The sequence below is a fragment of the Drosophila kikkawai genome, chromosome 2L (assembly GCF_030179895.1).
Source record: "Drosophila kikkawai strain 14028-0561.14 chromosome 2L, DkikHiC1v2, whole genome shotgun sequence".
Lineage (NCBI taxonomy): Eukaryota > Metazoa > Arthropoda > Insecta > Diptera > Drosophilidae > Drosophila > Drosophila kikkawai.
This window is the reverse complement of record NC_091728.1, coordinates 28,296,694-28,319,804: the sequence shown is the minus strand read 5'-3', so window position 1 is coordinate 28,319,804 and position 23,111 is coordinate 28,296,694. Positions and strand designations below refer to the sequence as shown.

At 37.7% G+C, this 23,111-nt stretch overlaps 1 protein-coding gene across 2 annotated transcripts in view; it reads right to left on the bottom strand.

The window, feature by feature from the left end:
• Nipped-A (Transcription-associated protein Nipped-A) overlaps window positions 1-23,111 on the bottom strand; it is a 177,043-nt gene that overhangs the window by 25,487 nt on the left and 128,445 nt on the right. For both annotated transcript variants that reach the window (XM_070283344.1, XM_070283345.1), the window contains 5 exons: window positions 21,049-21,344; window positions 16,142-17,728; window positions 15,815-16,086; window positions 3,118-3,264; window positions 44-2,840 (listed from right to left, as the gene is read on the bottom strand). In XM_070283344.1, coding sequence (XP_070139445.1) covers window positions 44-2,840; window positions 3,118-3,264; window positions 15,815-16,086; window positions 16,142-17,728; window positions 21,049-21,344 — 5,099 coding nt within the window. The remainder of the gene's footprint in view (window positions 1-43; window positions 2,841-3,117; window positions 3,265-15,814; window positions 16,087-16,141; window positions 17,729-21,048; window positions 21,345-23,111) is intronic.

Here is a 23,111-nt window from a genome sequence, read left to right as displayed (position 1 = left end):
TTATTGGAGTCATACCTAAGACTAAAACGTTGATATTACATACCTGGAAACAATCCACTATTGGAACAGAAGGAATTGTATATATTCTTGATAATGTTTCCTGACAAACACCAGTCAAATTGTGTTTTCTGGCAATTTTTCCGAAAGAAATTATGGCTTGCGCGGATGCATGAACGCCTAACATTGTACTTCCTTGATCAGATTGCTGCTCCAGGTGTTGAGTTATTATTTGGTAGTGGTGTTGTCGCCAAGTAAATATATCACTCCAATGTGATAAGTCGTCTGAGATAATTGGTAGTCGATTACGCCAGGTTTTTACTATGGCCTTCATGTCATGCAATGAATTATTTCGAGATTGAGTGAGTCCCTGATGTATTTGACTTGCTTCATGGAGTTCCATAATTTGTTGAGAAGCTTGTAGGTATGGTAAATGAATGTGTGAAACTATATTCGGTAAACGTCGCCATTCTCGAATGCATAAGCTAGAGGCAATCTCTACATATCGTTCAATACTGCTAGTTTGCCTTTCGTCTTGATGAAGAATACACAAGTAGCCTTTATAAAGGTTTACCTTAAAACCATGATGTTTTGAGTAACATTGTTCAGTTTTAGCTAATGCGGTTTTCATTAAGTTCCAATCTGGAACGCGCCATGAACTTTCAAGTATTAGAAACATATTTTTTTCTCGATTAGATTGAGCGTAGTCCAGCAGAATATCCCATTGATTCAGTTCCTTAGCACAACGCATCCAATGTTTTTCCCAAAGCAATAATTCGCTATTGACATATGTATTAACGATACCATTATTTAAATCTTGCTTAAATTTAGTCATAGCGATGTCATAGGCACCTTGCGCCTCTTCAAAAAATCCCATTTGTTCATATGAAACAGCCACATTTGTTTCCGGATAGTGTGCAAATTTAAGCCAAAGACCAGCCCACAAATCTTCCTCATGCATGGAGGAATACATTTTTGAAAGTGAGTCAAAGATATTATTAGTTTGCTGTACATTAGATTCCGACAAGTTTATTTCTAGGTCATCGATATTATCCTTCATTTTAATGGATTGATTCACTGTCATATCTTCTAAGACAAGTATAGCTCTGTGCCATAGGTTATGAGATTTCCCTAGGTATGCTAATAAATTGGGAGGTATATAAATAGGTGGGGAGCATTTAGTCAAACTTTCCACAAATGTATTTAGAGTACTTGGAAAGCAATCCTTTTGGTTCACATTAGTTCCAGACGATAAAAATGGTATTAATTCTTTAGTTATATTATACCTTTGATCTTCGGAAAATATACTCCAAATTCGAGGAAAAATAGACAGCCATACACTTTCAGCTAGTTGGGTATCAATGTGACATAACTGAGAAGTGGCGACAAGCATCTGATCGGTCCTTATATTTCTATTTGCCTCTAAAAACTCAGCTTGTTTATATACAAGGTCCAATAACGTATCACGACGAGTTGGTAATATTTGTTGACAATCATCTTTACGATCCGCAGTAAATTCAAGCTTTAAGTCTATATCGAACACGTCATCTTTATCATTCACGGTTTGAACCATCTCAAAAGATTCGGAATGAGCAGATAAAAATGATACAAATGAGCTTTCTTGATTTTCGGTTGAGTTTGCTGGAATAACTGATGTTATACTTGGAATTTTAAAAGCTTCATTAGAGCATTGTATTTGAGTCATTGTATTAGCTGTTAAAATAAGCAATTCTATGCATTGTTTTATCCAATAATGAGCACCAATAGTATCCCACGCTTGAGAGCATATGATGTATAACAATCTATCATGAAGTCTACGGCGCATTGATGCGTCTAGAATTTCAAAAAATTTTCCACGAATATGAGGATTTTGAAAACGCAAACCATTTAAAAAAGCTCCTTCTAGTTTACTTGTCAACTCAGTTTGTTTAAGGACTTCGTCCCTATATATATAATTTATTATTTCCAAAAATTGTACATTAAGCTCCATTTCATCAGCAAATTTTCTTTCTACATTTTGCATCAACTTTACCAACAAGGCGGATTTTTCACGAATAGATGGAACTTGAGTCATAATGTTTGAATCTTTTGTTTTAATCCAATCATCCAGCATTTTAATTATACATTTTATAACTTTTATTTCGGAGCTTTTTTCTATTAGACTTACCAATATGGTTCCAATGAAAAGTTTTCTGATTTCCACACTCATTACAAATATTCTATTCTTGATTAGTTCCAATGAAAGCACTAAAAGTTCTAATGCTAGTGAATTAGAATCAGAAGGTTGCGTGTTTACATTAGTACCACTTTGTGTATTAATATGATCCTTTGTTAGACGATTTAAAACTCTTATAAATTGGACTAAGATACGATCAATGTAAATGTGATTATTTGTCGTGCACGCTTTTAAAATCATTAATGTTCCAAACAGCGACGACGCATTTGGCTGCGGACTTTTTTCATAAAATGTAAGGTTATCTGTTACCATTTTACTTATAGCACTATATAATAAATCGAGATCGTCATGTTTATGCTGTGTGTCTGGCGGAAAAATGGCCATAAGTCTTGTTAGAAATATATGCATCAGTCGCACAATCCGGGTATTTTGATGTATAATACATAGGGACAGGCCGCGTTGAACTGGTCGTACAATCATCACCAACTGTTCAGGGCTTAAAATTGTAGTTAAAAATGTTAAAAAGTCGATTCCAGTACATATGTTATTTAAATTGTGATGTGGAGTTTCCACGGTGGCAAGAACTTTATCCAGCCAGTTGAGTTTAATATCAAACGGCTGAGGCCAAATCTCTGGACGCATAGCCATTTTTAAAAGCATAACACACCTGAAAATAAAAAAAAAATTTTGTTTGAACCATACTATATATATCAATATATTACAAAAAGAGAGCAAACATCGGGAAGCCGAAGTTTACATACTCTTTGCAATTTGTACCTGCAGTACAATATAAACGCACCGATTAACAGGCAACAAAAGCTAACGTTTATCATGTTTATAGTTTTGCCTAAATGTACTTGTTTTGTCCCTGCAAACAAAAATAGTTCTCACAACAGGAAACACGTAAAATGCACTCGCTTAAATAATATAGGTTTTAAAATTACCTTCGAGATAAACTTTCTCCAGGGGAAATTATTCCAGCTTGCGGATCATTAACTTGGCACGCCAAACGAACCAAAAAATTAAGTACTGTATCGCAGTACGATTTATCTATAGATCGTAGAACTTCGTCACTTTTGCTATATGAACCTGTAGAAAAAACGGTAGAAAATTTAAAATATTGTGGATGAAATTCAACAGGTAAGAAATTATATTATAGAAGAATATCAGTGCAATATACATACATAAAAAAAAAATATTATATTCACCAAAAGTATTGAACGACTTTGACCACCATAATCATGGTTAACTCATCAAAAACTTAGCATTCGACCTTCATCGAGTGCAGACGTGCTTACGGACGACCGCTACGCGGGGTTTATTCTCGAAGTGTTTTTTCATGGTGAAAAAGTAAATTCGGAACTCTAAACTACGTACTGTCAGCTAGGCCAAGCCCTACAGTGCGTATGACATACGGACACTAGTGCGTGAGACGTGTTTTTGAGCTGCAAAGTTCATTTATATGGTGCCACGCGTAACAAGCTCAAAATAATGAGCGGCGATCAAAAGAATGAGCGTAGAACCTCTGTAAACCAAAGAAACGGTGTTTTCTCTTATTTCTCAACTCGCGACATCGAAGCAGAAAAAACGTCTACCAAGCCCAACCCGGCTCTACTGACCGCCGACGGCACGAGAGCGCGCTCTTGCTCTCCCGCCCTACTTATTCCAGCTCCTACATCTTGGAGCTCCCAATGCCAAACCCCACCACCAGCGGCTTCGATGGAAGACGCACCAACAACAAGCAGAGCTGCAATTTCTGCAAACGCATCAAAAGCAACAGCAACAACTTAACCAACGACCAATATTGCGAAATCGGTGCCAACGGCCGCAGCGCAAAATACAATGGTAACAAAAACCGTGAGCTCCGATAAGCAACAAGCGGTTCCGGCCATACAGACTGGCATGGATCGCTACATCCAAATTAAGCGTAAGCTTAGCCCCCATAACACGGTTGGTAACAAGCCTAAGATCAACCGTGTCACCAAAAGCTACGACCCAAACAACACCAGCAAATTTTCTCCGCTAGCAGCTGGTGAGAATAATGAAGCAGAGCTGGAGCAGGAGACTCAAAAACAGCCAAAGCCCCCACCTATATATATAAGGGAGAAAAGTTCAAACGCCCTGGTCAACAAAATTGTTGCGGTGGTCGGGGACGGAAACTTTCATGTTGTTCCGATTATTAAAGGGAACATTTGCGAAACCAAAGTTCAAACCAAAACAGAAGAACACTTTCGAGCTGTGTCTAATTACCTGCAGGAAGCAAAAAAGAGCTTTTACACCTACCAACTAAAAAGCAGCAAGGGACTGCAAGTAGTGCTGAAAGGAATTGAACCAGATGTCGCCCCCTCCGAGATACTAGAAGCCCTGAAAGGCAAGGGTTTCTTTGCCAAGAATGTTAGCAACATTATCAACAAAAACAAAAAGCCGCAACCTCTCTTCAAAGTCGAACTTGAGCCAGACAGCAAAGCCCTAAAGAAGAATGAAGTTCACCCGATCTACAAGTTGCAGTTCCTACTGCATCGAAGAATCACCGTGGAAGAACCTCACAAACGCAACGGTCCTGTGCAATGCACAAATTGCCAGGAGTATGGTCATACAAGGACATACTGCACCCTTCGGTCAGTCTGCGTAGTCTGTGGAGACTTCCACAACTCCGCACACTGCCCTGCGAACAAAGAAGACCCCAACACGAAAAAATGTGGAAACTGCGGAGGAAACCATACAGCTAACTACAGAGGCTGTATGGTCTACAAGGAGCTGAAGAGTCGCATGCGAAGAGCGACAGCTACACGCCAACAAAATACACAAAATGTGTATTTTAATTCAAAAACTACTCCAGATGTATTTTTTGCCAAAGCAGCCAGATCTTCTTTTGGTCCGCTAAATGCCCCCACGGGTATCTCCTACGCCGAAGCTCTAAGGACAGGTATGCAAAATCCACTCCCCTCAAACTCAGTAAATGCTCAGCAGGCCCCAGAGCAGCCACAAAACAACATGGAATCCATGATGGTGACCATGCAACAAAGCATGATGGAACTCATGTCATTTATGAAAACGACCATGCAAACGCTCGTCCAGAATCAGAATATGGTGATACAGCTGCTCGTAGCACAACAGTCAAAATAATCAATGTCCAATCTACGTATATCCACGTGGAATGCCAACGGCGTCTCACGGCATAAACTTGAACTAACACAATTTCTAAACGAAAACCACATCGACGCCATGCTACTGGTTGAAACGCACCTCACAAGCAGATACAACTTTCATATAAGAGGTTATACCTTCTACCGCACAGATCATCCAGATGGTAAAGCCCACGGCGGGACCGGCATCCTTATCAGAGAACGCATCAAACACCACTTCCACCAAAGGTTTGCAACAAATTACTTGCAAGCTACGTCCATTAAAGTGCAGTCAGGTAACGGCAACCTTTGCATTGCTGCTGTCTACTGCCCACCTCGCTTTACAATCTCTGAAGGCCAATTTATGGACTTTTACAACTCTCTTGGAGATCGTTTCATAGCTGCAGGAGATTTCAACGCCAAGCACACGCATTGGGGATCCCGCCTCGTGACCCCCAAGGGAAGACAACTGTATAACGCTCTCATCAATGTGAGAAATAAACTGGACTACGTTTCCCCTGGTAGCCCCACCTATTGGCCAGCAGACCCCAGAAAGATAGCTGATCTAATTGACTTTGCGGTGACAAAAAACATCCCACGCAATCTAATAAACGCCAAGGCCCTTCCGGACCTTTCTTCAGATCATTCGCCGCTATTGATAACCCTCCTTCAAAGCCCAGAAACTACGGATCGCTCTCACAGGTTGACGTCGCACAGAACAAATTGGATGAAATACAAAAAGTATGTGAGTTCCCACATAGAGCTAGCCCCCCAGCTCAATACTGAAGCCGACATCGACTCCACCACCTCCGCTCTGGAAGAGGTACTTGTGACTGCAGCCAGGATCTCAACACCACAACAGAAGGATGTGCAAAAAATCAAATTTAAAACGAACCTGCAGATTGAACAGCTTATCCAAGAAAAGAGGCGTCTGCGACGGGCGTGGCAAAACAATAGATCGCCATGCTCAAAGCAACGTCTAAATGAAGCCACACGCAAACTAAGCCGGGCCCTGAAGCAAGATGCCGAAAAAGCACAATTAAGATATATTGAAAAACTCTCGCCAACCAGCACAAAGCATCCCTTATGGAGAGCTCACCCAAACTTAAGCTCTCCGACTGAAACCATTACCCCGATTAGAAAATCATCTGGTTGTTGGGCCCGCAGCGACAAAGACAGAGCCGAAACTTTTGCCTCACACCTCCAGGGCGTTTTCCAGCCGAACCCTGCAGCACATCCATTTGAACTACCGCAAAACCAAACTGAAACGGAATCTACTCCAACATCATTTCGTCCGAACGAGATCACGAAGGTCATCAGGGAACTGAAGCCGAAAAAGGCTCCCGGCGATGACCAAATAACTCAAAAAATGATAATTGAACTTCCGAATTGTGCTATTGAGGTCATCTGTAAAATCTTCAATGGGATCATAAGTCTCGGCCACTACCCAACTAAATGGAAAAAATCTATAATTATAATGATACCGAAGCCCGGAAAAGACCACACGATTCCATCATCCTACCGACCAATAAGTCTACTATCTTGCTTGTCCAAGTTATTTGAAAAATGCCTACTAAAGCGCATAATTCCTTATCTGGGAGCTCACAACATCATCCCAGCTCATCAATTTGGCTTCAGAGAAAAACATGGAACTATAGAGCAAGTTAACAGAATAACATCAGAAATTCGCACAGCCTTCGAACATCGAGAATATTGCAGTGCAATATTTCTAGACGTTTCTCAAGCATTCGACCGCGTCTGGCTCAATGGCCTCATGCACAAAATTAAAACACTCTTACCGGCATACACACACAAATTACTTGAGTCGTATCTCTACAACAGAGTCTTCGCAGTGAGGTGCAACGCAACAACATCCGGCACCTATTCAATCGAAGCTGGAGTTCCACAAGGAAGCGCACTTGGGCCTACCCTATTTGTCCTATACACAGCGGATATCCCCACAAGCGACCAGTTAACACTATCCACTTTCGCTGACGACACTGCGATCCTTAGCCGTTCCAGATGTCCAGTCCGGGCAACAACCCAGCTCGCCAACCACCTCAAGGTAGTCGAGAAGTGGCTATCTAATTGGCGTATTAAAATAAATGAACAAAAGTGTAAGCACATAACGTTCACTCTGAACAGACAAACATGCCCTCCGCTCTACCTGAACAGCACGCAGATCCCCGAAGTCAACGTGGTAACGTACCTGGGCGTCCACCTGGACAGACGCCTAACATGGCGAAGACATATTGAATGCAAGAAAATTCATCTAAAACTAAAAGCCAGCAGCCTCCACTGGCTCATAAACTCCCGATCGCCCCTGTGTCTGGACTACAAGGTCCTGCTCTACAACTCCACACTGAAGCCAATATGGACGTATGGCTCCCAGCTCTGGGGGAACGCGTGCAGTACTAATCTAGACATCATACAGCGCGCCCAATCAAAAATCCTGAGAACTATCACTGGGGCACCATGGTATATTCGCAACGAACACATCCACAGGGATCTCGGCATTCCTGCAGTTAAGAACGAAATAGAAAAACAAAAAGCGTCCTACAAGGAAAAACTCTCCACCCATCCAAATCCTTTAGCAAGGGACTTGATACGAGTTTCCAGAAGAAGCCGCCTACTACGTAACGACCATCCAACCCAGCCATAATTAGTCAGGGCCATTTTCTCTGTACCAGTCTCATGACTGCTAGTTAGGTAGTATTGTAAGATTCGATACACTTATTGTTAGTCTCATAAATGAGAAGATTCAATAAATAAAAGCAAAGCCTAAAAAAAAAAAAAAAAAAAAAAAAAAAAAAAAACTTAGCCAAGACAACATGTTCTTAAAGCTGTAGATTTCTATTTCTGTAGAGAGTTTGCTTAGAAATTCGGGCCCTAATAAGTAAACGCAATATATGTTAACGTTAGAGAGGTTGGTTTTTCTTTTCAGTTGAATATTTATTAATTTATTTACATAAAATTATATGCCCTTTACGTCCTCCACGGTCATCCTAAACAACCTAATCAACTCCCTTGGTATCTCCTATCAGAATGCAAGAGGCTTACGAAGTAAGCTTTCTAAATTGTAGACCTTAGGGCCTCAGTATACGTCTCAATATTGGAAGACCTTAGGGCCTCCGCAACCTACTTGATCTTGGAAGACCTTAGAGCCTCCACAAACTTCTCAATATTGGAAGAATTTAGGGCCTCCCCAAACTCAGGGTCTCAGGATCTCCGCTAATTGAAAGATCTCAGGGTATCCGCTTACTGGAAGATCTCAGAGTCTCTCGCTAACTCCGGGTACTTTCCTTTCAGCAACCACCTCAGACAAACACATAAATTTCTGAGACGAACCCTGGCCATCCTTAAGCCACCGGAACGACAAACAGACACACCTCTTGAAAATAGATGCCCTTTTGGCGTAAACACGATTATTAGATGTCGTTACAAAGTAACATAAATAAATAATATAAATAAACGCGCCCATTGCCTGTTAGGGTTGTGCTTGTCCTTTTGTCCGCTCTTCGTGGTTTAGACTGGGACCCACTTCGCCGCCCCCCTTCTAATGTCGATAGACTACGCCTTTTGAACCTGCCCTCTCTCAAGGATCGTCGGACCTGCCACGGCGTGATGTTTCTTCATGAACTAGTCAACGGACACATTTTCCAGTCATTTTCTGAGTCAAATACGCATCTCAGTTCCTTCAAGGCCATCACGTTACTTTTGGCCTATAGCTTTGCAAATTTGAGTTCCGAAAGCTACGAGAGCTAGCGTTTTCCGGGTCTCGATCTCTTCCGTCGACAATTCTTGCCCTGAGCAAACGTGCCACTAATCGCGCGTCTCGACTAACGAATCTTTGCAAAGCCACATGTCAGTGATCGCGCCGCTCGTTAAGCCAACACGCAAGATACCAACGGACACGCGCCGCGCCGAGACACAAGAGTCTGAAGTTGCGCGTACTTGCCCCGATCCCTACGGCGAATCGCCAGACGTCGCCACACACCCACCGGCACGTTGGCTCAAGCGTAAGTTAGCGTTTCCAAATCTGTAAAGGGGCCCATCCACAGAACATGTTGGCCGAGCATGTTGAGCTCGACGAAATTTTCATCGTTAGTGGTAGTGCTCGCGTACAAATTTCGTGTTGGTCGAGCCGCTCGAACGAAATAGAAATCATTCTATCTAGCTTGTGTTCGCAACAACATGCTCGTCAATGGATGGCAATGTTGGCACGAACATGAAGCAAAAGTTTGTAGCGACAACACGTAGTAGCGGAGCTCTAAAATCTCAAAACAATTTATGCAAGAATTTATTTATTGCTTGCAAAATGAGCAATCTTTGTGGCACACAAAAAGGATCCGAGTTCCTGCAGAAGGCAGTACCTCATTTGGACAACATGAACGCCAAGAAACCGAGGGACGAAGCTGGCATTTATGATGAAGGGTGGGCTACAATGTTCAGGGAGCTAAGCAAGGAGCAGCGGCTATACCCTAAAAAGGGTATAGATGAGATCCTCATGCAAGGCCACCACTCTTTCATCCACATATTTTGCTTCCGTTTTTGCGCTTCCTCTTTCTTTTTTTCTTTTCGAAGCAAACATTAATTGCCAAAAGTGCACAAAAAATATATTATCTATCGCCATGATTTTTTTGCTTTTTTTTAAATTATTTTTATTTGAGCAAATACATAAAAATAAAGATAAAAACATAAATAAAAAATATTTTAAAAAAATTGTTTTCATTGAAAAAATCCTAATTTTTCACTTTGATACCCTGTAAAAAAGGGAATGAGTGGGAGTGGTATATTTTCCAATAAATATGTAAATTTTACAACAATGGTCAACTGTCAAATGGCGTTTAAATTATTTTATTATCTTATTTGGTTCAAAAGATATATGCGTCGTCCGTTGCCATGTTCACTTCTCAAAGATTTCCCAGCAAATGATGTTGGAAGCATGTTGACACTAGTTGGTGGCAAATGAAATTTTTGCTCGACGAGCGGCTCGGCCAACATGTTCTTCTGTGGATGGGCCCCTTAAGGCAGTAGTAGGACAAATACGTAATAAACAATAAAACTAACACTCCTGGCAAACTAATTCACAATCGGTATTAATTATTTCGTACATCCATCAGCACATATTTGCTGTAGTCGAGCCTTCTTTCCTCTCCACGCGCCCCCCTTCTGCTCACGCAGCCGCAGCGACACGCCCGCATTGGTTTTCCATGCCCAGCGAGTCGCCACGACTGAGAGTTCATCCCCTCTCTTTACCAACCTTAGAACAGGGATCTGACCCATAGATAGCCTCCGCGACCAGCCGGAGTGGCCCCAAGTTAGACTCCGCGATCAACCGAAGTGACCCTTAGACAGCCTCCGCGTCCAGCCGGAGTGGCCCTTAGCTAGCCTCAGTGACCAAACGGAGTGGCCTCTGAGTTAGCATCCGCGCCCAACCAGAGTCGACCCATAGCTAGGTGACGCATCCTGGCCCCCATTTCATACATCTCGGTCCCTTCCGGCAATTCTGGGCAAGATCGGGACAACTCCGTCAGGAGTGCGCTGAAGCAGTGTACGACCCAGCCAGATAGCGGGAAGCAGAGCGTGTGCCCCGCCAGATTCTGGGTCATTGTGTCGACCAGGTCGGTTGCTGCGAACCAACCAGCCTTCAACAATAAAGTTAGGTGCGCGTAAATTCGAGTCCCGGGTCCCACGTTCCGATAATAACAATTTCTTACTGTCACTCCCATCTCCTCTATATAAAATCTGTAAAGATAACATCGGTTTGGGTGCTATTTATAAACGCGACAGCAACAAACTCGAGTAGACGTTGATTTGCATATGGGCATTTCCATAATGTCGCACGCGACATTCGTACGCATTCAAAGCAAAAAAAAAGTATGGTACATTTTATTTCCATTTTTTTTATAAATGTTAACTTATAGCTCTTGCCTAGGACTATAATTGGTGCAAATGTTGATTTTGAGTGTTTGCTCAAACAGAAGTCACTTTTGCGGTGAGCTGTTTAAACACTGATTTCAGCGAAACGGCAGGGATTATTTTATTGAAACTAATTTTAAAATGTGATGCAGTAATGCCAGTTTCACATGCTTTAATTTACAATCAGAAATATAGCGTAGTTTATTATACCCTTGCAGGGTATTATAATTTCAGTCAGAAGTTCGCAACGCAGTGAAGGAGACCTTTCCGACCCTATAAAGTATATATATTCTTGATCAGCATCAACAGCCGAGTCGATCTAGCCATGTCCGTCTGTCCGTCCGTCTGTCCGTCCGTCTGTCCGTCTGTCCGTTTCTACGCAAACTAGTCCCTCAGTTTTAAAGCTATCTTAATGAAACTTTGCATATAGTCTTCTATATACTCTCACTGCTATATATGTCGGAACGGGCCGGATCGGACGACTATATCATATAGCTCCCATACAAATGTTCGATAAATTTTTAGAAAAAAAATTATAAGTTAGCGTTTTTCAATATTTTTGAATCATTTTTGAGATATAGCCATTTTATATTATTTCAGAATTTTGGTAAAAATTTTATGAAAATCGGACGACTATATCTTATAGCTGCCATAGGAACGATCGGAAAATGAATAGGAAAAAAATTAAATCTTCGTTGTTTTTCAACATATTCTTATCTACTTTTAGATATAAGCGTCTTTTATTATTTCAGAATTTTGGTACAAATTTTATGAAAATCGGACAACTATATCATATAGCTGCCATATAAACGATCGTTAAATATAGAGAAAATGTAAAGCTGGGAATGTAAAACCAAAGACAATAGAGCTATAAGATAAATAACGCCATACGATTTTTTTGCACACGATTTTTTCGTGCTGGCTTTTGAACTGGCTCCAGGCTCTCTTAAATTTTGTTCAAAAGCCAGCGAAGAGAGCGCTCTAGAGCCAGCCGTTCTCTTGTACGCATTCAGCGACGCCGTCGGGTGTTTGTGTGCAAACGGGCCTCAGAAGGCCAATTTCGCAAATAAATTTATTTTTTATTTTAACATCTCTTTAATTTTATATACTTATTGATTTATAAATGAATTTTTTATAATGTATGAATCATAATAATATATTGTTAATTTATTAGTCAATTGAATTAGATAATTGTAAATACATATGTAATTATGAATGTATTTAAATCAATTATTTGTATTATTTTGCATATTTATTTAATAATAAAATTATAAAATATACATACAGATGAAAATAAAATTTAGTTAACTGATTTTCTGGATTGAACTTGTATACAAATACAATCTATATTCGAGATCAGCTGTTTTTGCTGCCGCTACTATCGCACAGTAGCGCCTTTTCTCATTTAGCGTTGCAAAAATCATATATTTTGAACCAAATAAGATAACCTAATAATTTGAACGGACAGATAATTGTTGTAAAATATATATATGTACTGCATAATAATAAAAAAAAATATGCTAACTGTAGCGCTCACGGTTTTGTGGCCGTTACACTTAGAATTAAAAAAAAAATTTTAATTGATTTTATTACAGATTCTCAATCTTTGAGAAATGTTCTGTCAAATAAGTATGGTTAAAATCGTTTTTGCGAACATGACTTTTTCGATTTTTGCAAAGCTATTTGTTCGAGAGGCGCTACTGTGCATCGCCTCCTAACAAGCGGTCGCCAGCACAAAACATAAAAATTTGATTTTTTGGTGCTTGCGCGCTGGCGCACACATATTCTCGCACACATACGCGCTTGCGTGTTCTTGTGTTTACTCATACAAGCAAACGCATTCTATTTTTAGAACGCGATTGTCGTTGCCATCAAAAATGCAGCCTCATATTGCAAAACGAATGTATGGTCGTAAGGCATCTTGTTAAATCTATTGTCTTTGGTAAAACTGTAACTGCCAAACTGTAAACATAATAAGTATAGGTAAAATGTAATGAAACTCTGTTTCGTGAGTGTTTTCATTATTTAAATTTATAATATAAACATCAAAACCAATCTGCAAGGGTATACAAACTTCGGTGTGCCGAAGTTAGCTTCCTTTCTTGTTTTTTATTTAATTTAATCAGAATCGCACGCGACATTTTTTATCATCATACTTTGCATGTAATTTTTACTATTATAAGTAAATGGGAAGAACATATATTCATTTTATTTCGAATTTTTGCATTCTTCTAGTGATGTTAATAAACAACAGTCAACAGTTAGTGCCTCGGTTTGGATGTAATTATCAAAAGAAAACAGGCCCATTTTTATGATGTTTTTCATCAAAATAATGAAAAATCGTGTTTGCGCGAATATGCATTCGAATATTTCGAAATTTGTTTTAGAATATGATAAAGCCCTTCAAATTTAATCAATTGGCCTTTTTCTAATGTTACTATGTTGGAAAAAAAAACATTTTAGCGAAGTTTTAGTGTTTTGGCCGCGGTGGACCTTTCTGTGGAAATGCCCATATCATAAAGCTGTGCAGTGAGAGGAACATTATTGAGCTACCACCAATATGAAAAAAAAAAAATTTTTTTTTAATTCGAATACTTTGGGAATCGCATTAAGTTTTGTAATAATATTCAATATTTCGAATTGCTAGATCTAACTATTATGCGACGTTCATTACGGTCAGACAACTTGGGTTTCCCCCCAAGTTTTGCTTCACATCATATTCAGCAAAATTAAAAAAATTTGAGAAAAAAACCACATGTTTAAAGCCAGAATCGTTGTAGGCCCTTATTCTCCCTTTTTTTCGTCAGATAACCAACATCCACGAGGCATTTATATTTCTAAACAAAGAAAATTACTTATTTTTTTTATTTTTACGTGGTGAATAATCGCAACTAATTCTGAAAGATCTAGGCATGTTACGATCTTACTTAATTTAAAAACAAAAAGTTTCTATCACGTACCAAAGTCGGAGTCAAAGTATAAAAATCGGCTTGTTTTGGCACGTTTCAAAGCCTAATGAAACGAAAACCGTGCTTATACAAGATCATTGCCTCAAATGAAAACTTAGTCTTTCTACTATAATATTTAAGACGAACATATCAGTTATATTGCTTTTTCCTAACTTCATTATTTTCCCCTATATTTTTTGTGCTATGTTGTAGCAAAAAATGTCACAAGGAATATTTGAGCGTACCAGTAAGGCATCAAAATAAGTTATGGGGTCCTCATATTTCGTTTTCGAACCATCAAGGTTGAGACCAAGATCTTTCAGAATCAGTCGCGTTTAGTCTACATGGTTTAATATTTATAATATTTAAACAAATTAAAATTAGTTATAGCGCAATCTTGTATAATACTCATTCTGTCATAGTGATGTGAGATCTTTGGCAACGGCGATGTTGGAAGTATGAACAAATTAAGAGTTGGGACTAACTCTATTATCAAATTTACCTTACTTAATATTCCTGTGAACAAATGAGCAATACAAATGTAATTTCACCTTAATTCCAATTGATTAAATACAAATCTGAATTAAAATAACTCTAATGAAATAAATTATTCAAAACCCTCTGCTCCTCACCTGCCCTAATTTATTGTGATCAATCTGAAATTTATGTGCGAAGTAGCTTTGAATACAGTCAAAAGTTCACTAAGGGTTACTGGAGCAACCCTATTTTAAGTCGTTATGGGCCCCGAAAGGGCGTTAAATCACTAAGTTTTAGTAAAATTTATCCTGTAGATACTAAGAAATACTATGTATTAAGGGGGTCTTCTCATTGGGCAACTTTTTTTTTCGATTTTTTTTGCATTTATTCATAGCTTGGGATGGTCTGTATATGTCCCCAAAAGGATGTTTAGAAATTCGAAATACTTTAGAAGATACAGCCTTTTTTGTGAAGCAAGGTCTTCGCAAAATGAGCTTTTTTCAAACTTCAAACGCGTTTATCTCGAAACCACGTTTTTCGAACTGGCGGCCATGATATCTCCAGTTCAACTGAACCGATTTTCATGAAACAAAGTGGAATCGACGCAGAATTGTCACCATTCTCGGGTGACGGAACAGATTTTTTTTTAATTTTTTTTTATATTTTTTTTTACACTAAACTACAAAAAAAAAAGCCCGAAAACGAAATTTTTATTTTGAATGGCCGCCATTTTGTTTAAAAAAAATTTAAAAAAAAAATCTGTTCCGTCACCCGAAAATGACATCTATTCTGATTATAACCCCGTTCTTATTTTTTATTTCGGACGCTCTGGAGACCCTGAATCGTGGCCGCCAGGACGACACCTTTTTTTTCGACCACCAAGTTTAAAGTCTCATTACTCTTTGCACAACCCTCGTATCGAGGCAAGAACAACTTTTTTAGTTACTTTGAACATTTTTGAATACAATAAATAAAAAAAGATTTCAATTATTCTTTGCGTTTTCAAGTTAGAATTTTTTTAAAAAGAGTCCAAAAAACGGCTTTTGAATGAGAAGACCCCCTTAAGGTATCGGGAAAGAAACAAATAGAATTTACAATTCCAATTGTATTTAAAATATTTGCTCTAAGGGGGTATATTTTTCGTAAGATAAAATAGCTTATACTTTCCTTGTCCTGTAATGTCCGATGACTTTTTTCTCTGATCTAATAAGTCGGCTCCAGGACGTTTGGTTGAGGCTTCCCGCAATAATTCATCTTCAGATCCTTCAACTTTGTTATCTCGCTCATCTTGTTTAATACGATGTAGCTCCCATTTAATAATAACTTCTGCCAAGTCGACAGCTAGTTTTTTATGTTCAATAGATGCAGTTGGAGGAAATCCCAGGCGCTGCATATAGTTAATTAAATGTTGCACAAGTTGATGTCTAACAGGAAAGTAGACCTATAATGTAAATTAAACAATTAATACTTGACTGCGAAACAAACAATATACTTACTTTATAATGACGAATTATAAGTTGTAAAATATGAAACAACTGCTGCATAGCGTGACCTTCTTCCACAATAATTTTTTTTGTCCAGTGAGTCAGCATTGTGTTCCCGTCTTCCATTCGTAATGGCATAGCTGGTGTTAGCACGTCCAGCGCTTGCTTTACTATAGACCTGGCTTCTAGAGCATGCCCTTTTAGCAAAGAATGAAATACTTGCAGCACTATTTTCTTGTGAATTGCTAATCTGGCAATGATATGGGCAAGCAATAAGTGACCGTGATATCTGGCAGTGGGGTCCACCGAATTTTTACTCAGTAAACAAGGCCAAGCAAACGTCATTAGACGCCTTAGTTTATTACCTTGTCGCTTATTATTAGCATCACCATCGTGTATGTGCTGAGATGCGCGTTCAACCAATAAACATGCTAGTTGTAACAAAGCAATTCTCACCGCGTCATCATATTGTTTATCGGGGTCAAAAACTTTATTTATAAAAACGGATACAATATTCTTTTCATCTTCTTGATACGGTGTTGGGGGAGCGCCAATAAGTTTATTTCCTTCGCCTTTATCAAAGCTTACAGTAAAACATGGAATTATAACAGCTGTTATAATTTTGGCCTTTAACTCTTCGGAAATTGTGTTATTATTAAAATTTTCAACAAAGTAAAAAAACGCATTTCGTTTCCAAGTAACGGTAAAGCTTTGTGCCACTGTGTTTTGTAAAAAGTCTCGTAAGAAGTAGACGTCAGGTATAAACCGAAAACATAATGCTCTTAATAATTGAAAAAGTAAATCAATATCATTTGTATTATGTGAAAAATACAGAAGAAGTATTCTTCCAATTAAATGCCACAAATCACAAGCTACATTTTCATCGCATGTCAAGAACAAGTTACTTTTCCAGCAACTTTTAAGGACATCTATAATGTCTGGCCGTGTCGGAATCCACTGGTCATCTGATTCCATTAATGTAAAAATGACCAGAACGGCCTGATGCTGAGCTTCGTATATATGGGCTTGATTAAGTTCGGTGTTACAGTTTATGTAAGTCAATAATTTGGTGTATTTATTTTTTTGAATAATTTTTCGAAAAGAGGATCCGATTTTATGCTTCAATATATATATAAAAAATCGATTCCATTGAGCATCTATCATAAAAGTTTCCGTTAAAAATAAATCCACAGTTTCAACTGGAAATCGTTGAAGGAACTTAAGAAGTGCCTCCCGATACGGGCTAGATGCCTCAATTAATAAGTTCTTTTCAGTTTTTAATACTAGGTGACACAACTTTTCTATATACTTTACTGATGCAGAAATATGATAAAACATTTCAATAAGAGTAACAATTTTCTGTTCATACTCTCCACCTTTTGATGACGCAAAAAAATTTATATTTGAATTTGCACACTTATAGTCTCCAACAAATATTTCAATTATTTTTGAGCAATGCTGCAATATCTGTTCACTTAGCTTTTCATTGAACATTTGGGGAAATAACTGTGTAAAATATGATAATCGTTTAATAGCCGGAATAGATAAATTCCTGTGATCGCCCAATTTTAACAGAAGTGGACGCATGGCAGATTGCACCTGAAAAGATCGAACAAATAAAAGTATAGGAATAATGCTGTATATTTTTGATCTAAATAAATAAACAAGAAACAACATCAACATTTTAGATATATATTGTGTTTTTCCTACTTATATGCGCACATCCGCCGAATGTACGAATCTAAAATAACCAAAACATATGATATGTTAGCACCTTTCTTTCAAATCTCTGTATTACAGTATATGTATTTAGTTATTTTCCAGAAAATGTGAGGTTGAAAACATATGTGAAATATCGTACGTTCGCAAGAGCGATAAAAAAACCATGAACAAATGTACTTATTCATTTAACAGAACTAGGACTTTTATACAATTCTAAAACTAAAGGAATTAATTCAGTGTTCAGGTCAGGAGAATCACTGCATTCCCCTCTGCCCGCCAAGCTTCCAAAAGTTCGACTGCTGTACAGTCGTTTTCCCGATCTTCCTTTTCACTGGATCTTTAGTCGAGGACTCATGCCACCCCCATCCTTAATAATCAGTTCCAGCAAATAGAGCCTTATTATGTTTTCCCAAATATCCTGTCAGTGTAAATCAGTTGGGATATTTCGCAGCTGTGAAACTCCAATTCGCACAGAGCTACATCTCCGTTTACCATCGGATATCAGCTGTGTCTCATCTACATATAAAATAAACAAAGATGACTGAAATGGCGGCAATGAGAGTAAAATGAATAGTTTACTACTATTTAGGCTGTTGAACAACAGCAAAACCATGATACTGCAGATTTTATCCGCACTAAGTTAAAATTAATTAGGATTAGATTACTTGTGGACAATCCCTTGCGTTATGTCTTACGCCATCACATTCAAAGCACTTGATATCAACCGTGCAATCCGTTCTAAGGTGCTCTGCCGATCAATAGTTAAAGCAACGAGCTTTTCGTTTTATGGCACTGGACATGTTTTTCTTGCCACTTGCCACATGACTTGCGTTGGTACATATGTATGGTATATCTCGAATTTCTCCTTGAGCTCGAAAAAATCGTGTACAGCTGAATAGGTAAAATTTTAATTCTTTTTGTATGTCTAACTCATCCACAATGTATCCAATAAGAGACTCTTCATCGATCGTTCCCTGTGCAGCTAAAGTCACGGACAAAAATCTACGTACGACCCCTTTTTTTGGGTTTTAGCCACTCCTACAGATTTGACAAGAAAAGTAATGATGCAGTCTTGTTATACCCTTGCAGGGTATTATAGTTTCAGTCAGAAGTTAGCAACGCAGTGAAGGAGACCTTTCCGACCCTATAAAGTATATACATACATATATTCTTGATCAGCATCAACAACCGAGTCGATCTAGCTATGTCCGTCTGTCCGTCTGTCTGTTTCTACGCAAACTAGTCCCTCAGTTTTAAAGCTATCTGAATGAAACTTTGCATATAGTCTTCTATATGCTCTCACTGCTATATATGTCGGAACGGGTCGGATCGGACAACTATATCATATAGCTGCCATACAAATGTTCGATACATTTTTAGAAAAAATTATTAGATTATTTCAGAATTTTGGTTTTAGTTTTATGAAAATCGGACGACTATATCTTATAACTGCCATAAGAACAATCGGAAAGTTAATAGAAAAAAATCAAAACTTCTTTGTTTTCCAACGTATTTTCATCTACTCTGAGATATAAGCCTATTTTATTATTTTAGAATTTTGGTAAACATTTTATGAAAATCGGATAACTATATCATAGCTCTATAGAAACGATCGGTCAATGTAGAGATAATGTAAAGCAAGGAATGTAAAACTGTAACTGTCAAACTGTAAATATAATAAGTATTGTTAATATATAATGAAACTATGTTTTGTGTGTGTTTTCAGCATTTAAATTTATAATTTTAACTAAATTTTTTTTTTTTTAATTTTTTAAAAACCAAATTATTATTATGTATATGTAACTTTTACATTTCTTTTTATTATTTTTGAATTATTATTATTATTATTATTAAATTGACCAGAATGGATCGATTCTTAATGATCCAATTGCAAACTGCAAGGGTATACAAACTTTGGCGTGCCAAAGTTAGCTTCTTTTCTTGCTTTCTTAACATTTCCAATCGTTCCTATGGCAGCTATAAAATGTTCTGGCCTGCTACGGTAATCGAAAACGGTAAGATTTTATTGTTTTCGTTTTTGAAAACGAGTAATCGGTGCTCCGATTTGAAAAACGAGCCCCATTTTCTGGCCGGAATGGAAAATAAATGGCTTTTTTATATAAAATCAGATCTTATTTAAAGAAAAAAAGCAAAAAAATAGTTTACACAGTGGTCTATTGATGTTTATTCCACACCACCACAAGCTCATTCTGGCAGATTTTATAAAAAATTTATTTCTGACCGCACCTCAGATTTGACAACAACATTTTTGCCGTGTTCAACAAATTTTCTCGTTTTAGCGATAGGTCTAATGATTATTCCCTAACAAAGCAAATTCCCCGAAGACTGTGTATAGGTGGTATAGGCTTCCCAAATCTATAAAATAAAGTAGAGGTAGGCGTTTTATAATAAATAGAAAGAATTGGGGACACTTTGAGGCAAGAATATAAAAAAAAAACCCCAACAATTATTTTGGGCATGCTTGTAGCTTTGGCGCCACATTTTAAATTCCACATTTAATTTGTTCCAAGCTCCAAGCTTGTTGGTCAAATTTTCATTTTTTTCGTTAGATTTAGATGCGCATTGATGCCGGTCATTTAAGAAAATTCGGAGCGGCGAAACCTTATGGACCGTTTGTTCAACGGACGGTGGATGCGTTTTGACGGTGTGTGGGAAGACCGTATAAGGGAAATTCTGATGTTTCTAAAGATCCGGTAAATAATTTCAGAAGGGGAATTCCTGAGCACGCAGCCTGGTATTCCATTTGGACCCGGTGAATAAACTGGTTTTACGCGATGAAGATCCAAACTAAGGGAGCTTTCGTTTAAAATAGGACTGAAGAATTGGTTCGACCCGGGCATATCAAAAGAGGAAAAGTACGTAGTTTTAAAAAACTCTGCAAAAAGATTGGCGATGGCCTGATCAGAGTTTGCTGTAGCGTTATTAAAGCGAGGAAGAAGAACTGAACCCTAAAGCGAGGTAAATAATTTATATAACACTGAGCGTTGAGCACGGTAAAGTTCGACGAACCGTAAAGATAACTAGGAAGAGCAGAAGTTTTGAACCGAATTAACCAACTTTTAATTAGATATTTCTTTGTAAAAACATTTTATGCATAATAGTTAATATTATAAAATACAAATGAATATAGGATATTCGCCGTACAAATAATCTACTTCTTTTGCCGTCTTACTTACTTTATCTTTTTCAAGTGTAACTCCAGTTATAAAATGTTTCATGCATACATATGCAGTTTCTTGAAGTTCTGTTTTATCATTTTCCATTACTTTAAAAAGTATATTAATGATTTTTTCTTTATAACCCATATCGTTTATATAGTGACAAGCTGCTAAGGCTCTCAAAGCACTAGTCCTGAGGGGTATAAGATTCGTTACGTTTTTATAACAATCCAGCTTGGCCAATGTCGTATCCTCGGCTTCACTTAAGGTAAGTAACTCGTGGAAAAATAGCTTGTGGTATGTATTTGTCAAATCTGAAAAAGCAAAAGTAAAAGTTTATCAAAAAAATTTCAATAATAATAATAATTCAATAATAATATCTTAATAAAAAGTGAACGGAGTACCAAACAGTAATGTTTTTTCCTTATTTTGCACGAAAACACTTTTATTATTCTATCGTTTTCTATCTAACCAGTACATATATCATTCACAGGCGTTCGTAAAGATTCGAATATAGAAAATAAAATAATACCCATATTTTCCCCAACGACCTTCTATTTGAACTAGGGGTTTGGCAAGGAACGTGAAACCCGCTAAACGAGGAAGGATAAAACTGGAATGTTTACAAATAGTTCACGTTTACTATAAAAAAACTATACTATAAAAACTTTGTTTGTACACACAAATGTTTATGTTATGCAAATGCTACGGATATCATCTGATCCATTTATTGTGAGTTTGTGAACATTCCCAAACACTAGGCACTTGGAGCTTTTTGAAGATGTGTTCCACTTATACGACAATATAGATATGGTGACGAGAGCTTTAACTCTATAAAAAGTTGTTACTACATTTAAAACAAACCATTTTTTTGTGTCAAAAATTATAACAAACAAGAAAGGAAGCTAACTTCGGCACTCCGAAGTTTGTATACCCTTGCAGATATTATTTCATTACATTTTACCTATATAGTTATTATGTTTACAGTTTGACAGTTACAGTTTTGCATTCCCAGCTTTACATATTATCTACATCTACCGATCGCTTCTATGGCAGCTATATGATATAGTTGTCAGATTTTTATGAAATTTATACCAAAATTCTAGAATAATAAAATAAGCATATATCTCAGAGTAGATTAAAATACGTTGAAAAACAATAAAGTTATAATTTTTTTCCTATTAATTTCCCGATCGTCCGATTTTCTTGAAATTTTTATCGAAATTCTGAAATAATATAAAATGGCCATATCTAATGGTGCAAAAATGTTGAAAAACACCAAAGTTCTAATTTGTATACCCTTGCAGGGTATTATAATTTCAGTCAGAAGTTTGCAACGCAGTGAAGGAGACGTTTCCGACCCTATAAAGTATATATATTCTTGATCAGCATCAACAGCCGAGTCGATCTAGCCATGTCCGTATGTCCGTCTGTCTGTCTGTCCGTCTGTCCGTCTGTCCGTCTGTCCGTCTGTCCGTCTGTCTGTCTGTCTGTTTCTACGCAAATTAGTCCCTCAGTTTTAAAGCTATCTGAATGAAACTTTGCATATAGTCTTCTATATGCTCTCACTGCTATAACAGGTTGGCTGATAAGTCCCCGGTCTGACACATAGATGACGTCGCTAGTATTGAATGCATATTATTTTTATATAGTACTAACCTTTAAATGATTCGTCTCAAAATTTGACGTCTGTCAGTCAATTAGTTTGTGAGATAGAGCGTCTTTTGTGAAGCAACTTTTGTTATTGTGAAAAAATTTGAAAAAAAGGAATTTCGTGTTTTGATAAAATACTGTTTTCTGAAGGGAAAAAATACAGTGGAAGCGAAAACTTGGCTTGATAATAAGTTTCCGGAGTCTGCCGTAGGGAAATCAAAAATAATTGATTGGTATGCAAAATTCAATCGTGGTGAAATGAGCACGGAGGACGGTGAACGCAGTGGACGCCCGAAAGAGGTGGTTACCGTCGAAAACATCAAAAAAATCCACAAAATGATTTTGAATGACCGTAAAATAAAGTTGATCGAGATAGCATAGGCCTTAAAGTATCAAAGGAACGTGTTGGTCATATCATTCATCAACAT